The sequence below is a fragment of the Tribolium madens genome, unplaced genomic scaffold (assembly GCF_015345945.1).
Source record: "Tribolium madens isolate multiple individuals breed KSU strain unplaced genomic scaffold, Tmad_KSU_1.1 Scaffold_20;HRSCAF=117;Tcas5.2_LG4, whole genome shotgun sequence".
NCBI classification, from domain to species: domain Eukaryota; kingdom Metazoa; phylum Arthropoda; class Insecta; order Coleoptera; family Tenebrionidae; genus Tribolium; species Tribolium madens.
The window spans coordinates 2,597,108-2,603,739 of NW_025400985.1; the positions used below are offsets into that span (position 1 = coordinate 2,597,108).

At 30.8% G+C, this 6,632-nt stretch overlaps 3 protein-coding genes across 4 annotated transcripts in view; 1 reads left to right on the forward strand and 2 right to left on the reverse strand.

Annotated features, from left to right (window-relative positions):
* Positions 1-2,966, forward strand: part of LOC123004928 — a 4,748-nt gene extending 1,782 nt beyond the window's left edge. Inside the window, exons 2-3 of one of the 2 annotated variants that reach the window (XR_006412720.1) lie at positions 1,554-2,273; positions 2,321-2,966. Coding sequence is in view for 1 of the 2 variants with exons in the window: in XM_044398459.1 (XP_044254394.1) it covers positions 1,554-2,165 (612 nt within the window). In the remaining variant the exon portion in view is untranslated. Of the gene's footprint in view, positions 1-1,553 lie in introns of both variants that reach the window. The other variant, XM_044398459.1, reaches the window with a different exon arrangement.
* Positions 20-647, reverse strand: LOC123004929. The gene is made up of 2 exons (XM_044398460.1): positions 579-647; positions 20-532 (listed from the first exon to the last, which is right to left on the reverse strand). Exons 1-2 carry the CDS (start codon positions 615-617, stop codon positions 200-202), a joined length of 372 nt encoding a protein of 123 aa, XP_044254395.1. The 5' UTR covers positions 618-647; the 3' UTR covers positions 20-199.
* On the reverse strand, positions 664-1,522 carry LOC123004927. The gene is made up of 2 exons (XM_044398457.1): positions 1,403-1,522; positions 664-1,355 (listed from the first exon to the last, which is right to left on the reverse strand). Exons 1-2 carry the CDS (start codon positions 1,484-1,486, stop codon positions 747-749), a joined length of 693 nt encoding a protein of 230 aa, XP_044254392.1. The 5' UTR covers positions 1,487-1,522; the 3' UTR covers positions 664-746.
* Positions 2,967-6,632: the final 3,666 nt, after the last annotated feature.

Genomic DNA, 6,632 nt, shown 5'->3' on the forward strand with positions numbered 1-6,632 from the left:
GTGTCTTAGTCAAATTGTTTTTAATTGAAACGACTGAAAGTTCGAAATAATTGATCGGCTCATTGCAAACCTTCAAAGTCCAAAGTTACAAAAAAACAATTTGAATGTATAAACTCACCTGGTGGAAAAAAATCAGGATTAGAAAAAACTTGACTAGAGAAGACATTTCTTTATTTAACACTGACACTACTTGTTATCATTATTTATTCTCACAAGTTTTCCTAATCGCGTCATTACATTTCTTGTTAATTCGCGATATCTCGTCTTTTAGTTGAACAAAATCTAAATCGATTTGACTCAAATCATCCCCAGGCTTTGCCCCCACGTAAAATTCTTGATACTTCCTAATAATTTCTCTAAGCTTGTGTAACTTATTTTCAACGTAGCAAAAACCATAATCAGTCTTGAGATTTTTCAAATTTATTCTAGCTTGTGTTTCAAGGCTGTCCAACTCGTATAAAGCATTGTTAATTTTTTTGCTAATTTGGTGTTTGAGCTGTTTCAATTTGGGGTTGCAAACGTGAGTTTGAGTCTGTAACTAGAAAAATTCGATTTTGGGATGGTTTTTTGCTACTTACAAAAACAATGCAAAGGAGGAGTGCAAACATGAGACGCATTTTCTCTCATTTGACCTAGTTTGTTATCAAAATGCATTCAAGGCTGTTGCAATAAAACAAAGATAGTGGTTTTTATTTTATTGATTAAATAATTATGACAAAACTTTTAAAGTGTTAACATTTATCATACTAGGTGAAGAAACAAATATTGATTTCATAGCTGATAACTCCAATTTGAGTTAGAATAGCGCCAGCTTTATCAGTGAGACAGTTGAGATTATAACGTAAAGTATCATTGCTCAATTCTTCGTATTGCCTTTGAAGTCGGTTTATCTGCAGATTCAAATCGTAGACTTTATCACTGAAACATTTCTCGTACGATTCGATTTGAGTGTCTAAAGGATTCAAACTCGAGCACCAATACGCCGTATTATATGCAACATTTGCAAGAGTTGAAAATCTTGATTTTGTATTTACAAGACGTGAAGTGTTGGAGTTACTGTTACAATTATTCAATAGGGAAGTGCTCAAACGAGAGGCAATACTTTCCTGAGTCCTCAAACATGTTAGAGTCACTCCAGTGGCATTTTTCTTGGCTTGTGTTAAAATTTCTTTGATTTTGTTGATTTGAGTCTGAGTTGTGTTTCTACTTCGGGTCAAATACGTGTTCAATTGAGACACCAAGGAGCTATATTCGCGAGTTGTTTCCTGGTATTTGAGATTAGCAATGTCACGGAGTCGTAAAAGAGTTGGTTTGAGCTCGCTTTCAACTTCGCTTCGAGTCAAACAATCGGTTTGCTAAAAAAATCAATTTCGAACAAAACAAAATGAAATAAATTACTCACTTTGAGAAGAGAAACTATGCATAGTAGAGTCACCACTTTGGAAAACATTTTGGTCATATGAGATCCAACACGAAACAATTGCATTTAAATAAGAGATAAATAAATATTTGTTTTAGTTATGGCCAAACATTGCAAAAAGTTTGTTTTTCAGGGGATTACCCCTACTTCAAGGGAAATTGTCGCGGATTTGGAACCACAAATCAAGGCAATTCAGGCTAAAATCTCAACAGTGTACAAAAGTACAAGCGATACTTTCGCCTCAACTCGAATTTTAATCAGGAATAACATCTTAAATGCTAGGAACTTGAGCAGTTACAAGTTACTAGAACTGAGACATTTCCTCAACCTAGCCCGAGTTGAGACAGCATCGGCCCGCCCGAAAGTCCGGGCCTGTATCACCAACCAAAACACCGAATTTGCCAAGCTTTTGCCTGGGAATTACCTCACTTGTGAGGCCAATTTTAGTGACCTCGTAGACATCCAGAGTGACATTTTGAGGTTGCAAAAAATCGGTCAAGACTTTGTCCAGTCTTGCATTCGAATGAATCCTCTCTGGAGCGAAAGGCTTAATCTTCGGGTGTGTCTACAAGGCAAAATCCGCGATCTTGCAACCCAATTGTTTAACTTAGAGAAAGAATTCACAAATGGGGTTAAAAATCTGGTTAACTTTTCAACTTCGTGCGTCGTTGAGACAAGTGGGAGGCTCTTGAAACAAATTGGTGCAATTGAAGGTGCTATCAGGAATTGCAAATATTTCTCCTAATCTCAAGAGCCTCTTGAAGTCTCATATAAATTCCGTTTTTTCGCTCAAAGTGTGACAGTTAAAATGTTGAAATTGGTTTCAGTTGTGATTCTGGGGGCCCTATTCCAGGTATTACCAATTATTTTTTTTTATTTACTTGAGTTTGGTTGTATTAGGGTTGCTTTTGCCTCAATCGTCAAGACGTTATAAACGAGTATTCGCCGATTCTTGCTGCAAAAACTGCAAATTTCAGTCAAGATGCCAAAAACATTCATTCGGAGCTTGTAGTGGTTGAAAATATTTTGAAGAATGACACTTTGAATACAATGACGTTTTTGAACACCCAGATTGCGGCTGTTAAGAAAACTATAACTGATGCCAAAACGGCTTCTGCTAATAAAACCACCGTTTTGAATTGTTTGAGTGTCCAGGAGAAGGCAGCGGCGGCATTGTCGGCGTCTGCTATCAACTCAACTTGTTGGGTAACTGCTGATTTTACTGAATTAGCAGCAGCTGAAACTGATTTAAAAACTTTGGCGACTATTCCCAACAATACTATATCGGCGTGCCAGACCCTGGACCCCCTTAGTCCCAGTCAAGATCAGCTGTTTCTGGACTGCATTGAAGCAAAAATTCTGGATTTGGATACTCAAGTCGGAATTTTGGAAACTAATTTTGCTAATGTTAAAAATGCAACTGTCACTTCAACAATCAAGTGTATAACAGACGTGAGTTCTCCAATCGCTGCGAAAATCAACGAAATCAGTTTTCAAGTCACACTTTGCTTAACACTAGGATAAGAATAAAAACGTTTTGTAAAAATTTCTATAGTTCGTTATTGACCTTCCCCCGAAAATCGATAATATCGCAAATCCAGGTAATAAAAAGAAATAGTTTTGCTTCTGTTGAAAATCGGACAAAAGCTGACCGTTTGAAATATTGCACAAGGCTTTTGTGGCGTCCAGGCCCGGACTTGGTCACAATATGCAAATCCGGGTTATTAAAATTAGATTATTTTACCTCACACATAGATATTAGAAAATTATTCCAAGACACCTGAGTATTGCCTTCGGCTGATACTTATCTACAAATAAATTTGGCCAAAAAAATAATTCTTATCCCTGGATATTAATAAAGCCCATACACGGTATAATCAATTTCGAATTAAAGCTCCACAATTAATAATCAAGGGGCAATTAAAAAATTATGCTAAAAAATCTATTAAAGCACAAACATAAATCATCACGCTCTACTTAAATGATCACTTTCGGTTAACCGACTGTCAATCGAGAAACCCAAAACCATCACTCTAAAATCCTTTGAAAATTGAGTAAAATGAGATCACTTTATTAAAAAAATCTGAGAAATCAGATTACCACAAGTGGTGATGAGATAATTAATTATTGTACGATTATTTGCAAATCTGAAGTGAGTTGATACAGGTTTTAAAATTGTTCTATTTTGGGGAATTACTTTTTCCAACGCAAAACACACATTCGTAATCAGATAACAATTTAAGTTTACACAAGTCAACAGTCTTTTTCTGTGATAATAGTTTTGGAAAAAATAGTTGGAATTTTTCTAATAGTCCTGCTGGATTCACCAAGCGGCCGTTAACTTTGGAATTACGAGTAGTTGTACAATTTTTTGGAATTTAAGCAAAATTGCTTAGAATTATTTGGAATTATCTTTGGATTGTTTGGAATTACTGGAATTATTTTGGAGTTACTGACATAATACTCTCTTTTCTGTTTTTTACGGAATTAAGGAAAATATGTTTGAATTAATGTGAAATTATAGAAATTAATCTGAAAGCATTAGAATTACGATGGATTGTTGGAATGACTTGATTTTTTTTGGAATTACTGAAATTATTTGTAAATTTCTGGAATTACTGGAATAATGTTTTTTCAAAATTTGTTGAATTTCTCAGAACTATAGCAATTAATTTGGAATTACAGGAATCATTTTGGAATAGTAGGAATTAATCTGAAAACAATGGAATTACGATTAATTTATTGAAATTACAAGAATTTTATTGAAATTGCTATAATTATTTGGAATTATCGGAGATAATGTCTTTTCAAAATTACATTGAATTTTTTTAGAATTTTCGACATTAGTTTCAAATTATATTGTAATAGTGTTGAATTATATTGTAATTACAAAATTTAAGTTGGAATTACAGGAATTTATTTGGAATTATGAAAACAATGGAATTACAATGGATTATTTGAATTACTAAATTACTGGCATTATATATGAATTACTGGAATTCTTTTTAGAATTATCAGAGATTATGTTGAAATTACGTTGATTGTCTTAGAACTATTGAAATTACGTTGGAATTACAGGAATTAATTTGGAATTATAAGAATTAATCTGATGAACTAAAATTACAATGGATTATTGGATTTACTGTAATTTCGGTAGATTTATTTTGGAATTACTGAACTTATTTGCGAATTTCTGGATCTTTTCTTTAATTACTAGAATTCTTTTAAGAATATCATAATGTCTTTTTAAAATTTGTTGAATTTCTTAGAACTACAGCAATTAATTTGGAATTACAAGAGTTATTTTGTAATTTTCAAAATTAAGTTGTAACTTCAGAAATTAATTTGAAATTGTAGGACCTAATCTGAAAACAATGGAATTACGATTAATTTCAGTAAATTAATTTTGAAATTTCTGGAATTATTTGTGAATTACTTGATCTCTTTTTGAAATTATCGGAAATATTGTCTTTTCATAATTAGGCACGTTGAATTTGTTTGAATTTATATTGTAATTGTATTGAATTCTATTGTAATTACAAAAATTAAGTTGGAATTACGGAAATTTTTTTAGGAATATCATAGATAGTCTTTTCAAATTACGGAAATTAAGTTGGAATTACAGAAATTAATTTGGAATTGTAGGAATTAATTTGAAAACAATGGAATTACGATTAATTATTGAAATTACAATAATTTAGGTGGATTTTTTTTAATTATTTGTGAGAATTGTTTTTGGAATTATCATAATGTCTTTGCAAAATTTGTTGAATTTATTAGAACTATAGCAAATAATTTGGAATTACCGAAATAATTTTCTTATTACCAAAATGAAGTTGGAATTACGGAAATTAAGTTGGAATTATTGGAATTGTAGAAATTAATTTGAAAACAATGGAATTACGATTAATTATTGAAATTTCAATAATTCGGTGGATTTTTTTGAATTATTTGTGAGAATTGTTTTTGGAATTATCAGAGATAATGTCTTTTCAAAACTACGTTAATTTTCTTAAAACTATCGGAAATTAAGTTGGAATTACAGGAATTAATTTGGAATTATTAACACAATGAAATTACAATGGGTTATTGGAATTACAGGAATTTTGGTGGATTTTTTTAGAATTACTGGTATTATTTGTGAATTACTGGTATTCTTTTTGTAATTACTGGAATTCTTCTCGGAATTATAAGAGATAATGTCTTTTCAAAATGCGTTGATTTTCTTAGAACTATCGGAATTAAGTTGTAATTTGGAATTATAGAAATTAATCTGACGAAGTGGAATTACAATGGATTATTTGAATGATTGTAATTTCGCTGCATTTATTTTGGACTTTGGAATTACAGGAATTAATTTGGAATTATAAGAATTAATCTGATGAAATAAAATTACAATGAATTATTGGATTTACTGTAATTTCGGTAGATTTATTTTGAAATTACTGAACTTATTTGTGAATTTCTGGATTTTTTTCTGGAATTACTAGAATTCTTTTAGGAGTTCCATAGATGTCTTTTTAAAATTTGTTGAATTTTTTAGAACGACAGCAATTAGTTTGGAATTACAAGAGTATTTTGTAATTTTCAAAATTAAGATGTAATTTCAGAAATTAATTTGGAATTGTAGGAATTAATCTGAAAACAATGGAATTAGGATTAATTATTGAAATTACAAGAATTTCAGTAAACTGATACTGAATCTGTTTTTGAAATTATCGGAGATATTGTCTTTTCAAAATTAGGTAGGTTGAATTTGTTTGAATTTATATTGTAATTGTATTGAATTATATTGTAATTACAAAAATTAAGTTGGAATTACGGAAATTCTTTTAGGAATATCATAGATAATGTCTTCAAATTCAAAATTTGTTGAATTTCTTAGAACTATAGCAATTAATTTAGCATTACCGGAATTATTTTGTTATTACCAAAATGAAGTTGGAATTACGGAAATTTAGTTGGAATTACAGAAATTATTTTGGAATTGTGGGAATTAATCTGAAAACAATGGAATTACGATTAATTATTGAAATTACAATTATTTGGGTGGATTTTTTTTGAAATTACTGGAATTATTTGTGAATTACTGGAATTGTTTTTGGAATTATCAGTGATAATATCTTTCAAAACTACGTAGATTTTCTTAAAACCATCGGAATGAAGTTGGAATTTCGGAAATTAAGTTGAAATTACAGGAATTAATTTGCAA

Excerpts from the sequence above, each read along its gene's own strand:
- LOC123004929 (XM_044398460.1), bottom strand. The coding sequence starts at position 617 with ATGCGTCTCATGTTTGCACTCCTCCTTTGCATTGTTTTT. Across the intron at positions 533-578 it reads TCCTCCTTTGCATTGTTTTT|ACTCAAACTCACGTTTGCAA; the intron begins GTAAGTAGCAAA and ends TTCTAGTTACAG.
- LOC123004927 (XM_044398457.1), bottom strand. The coding sequence starts at position 1,486 with ATGCAATTGTTTCGTGTTGGATCTCATATGACCAAAATGTTTTCCAAA. Across the intron at positions 1,356-1,402 it reads GCATAGTTTCTCTTCTCAAA|CAAACCGATTGTTTGACTCG; the intron begins GTGAGTAATTTA and ends TGATTTTTTTAG.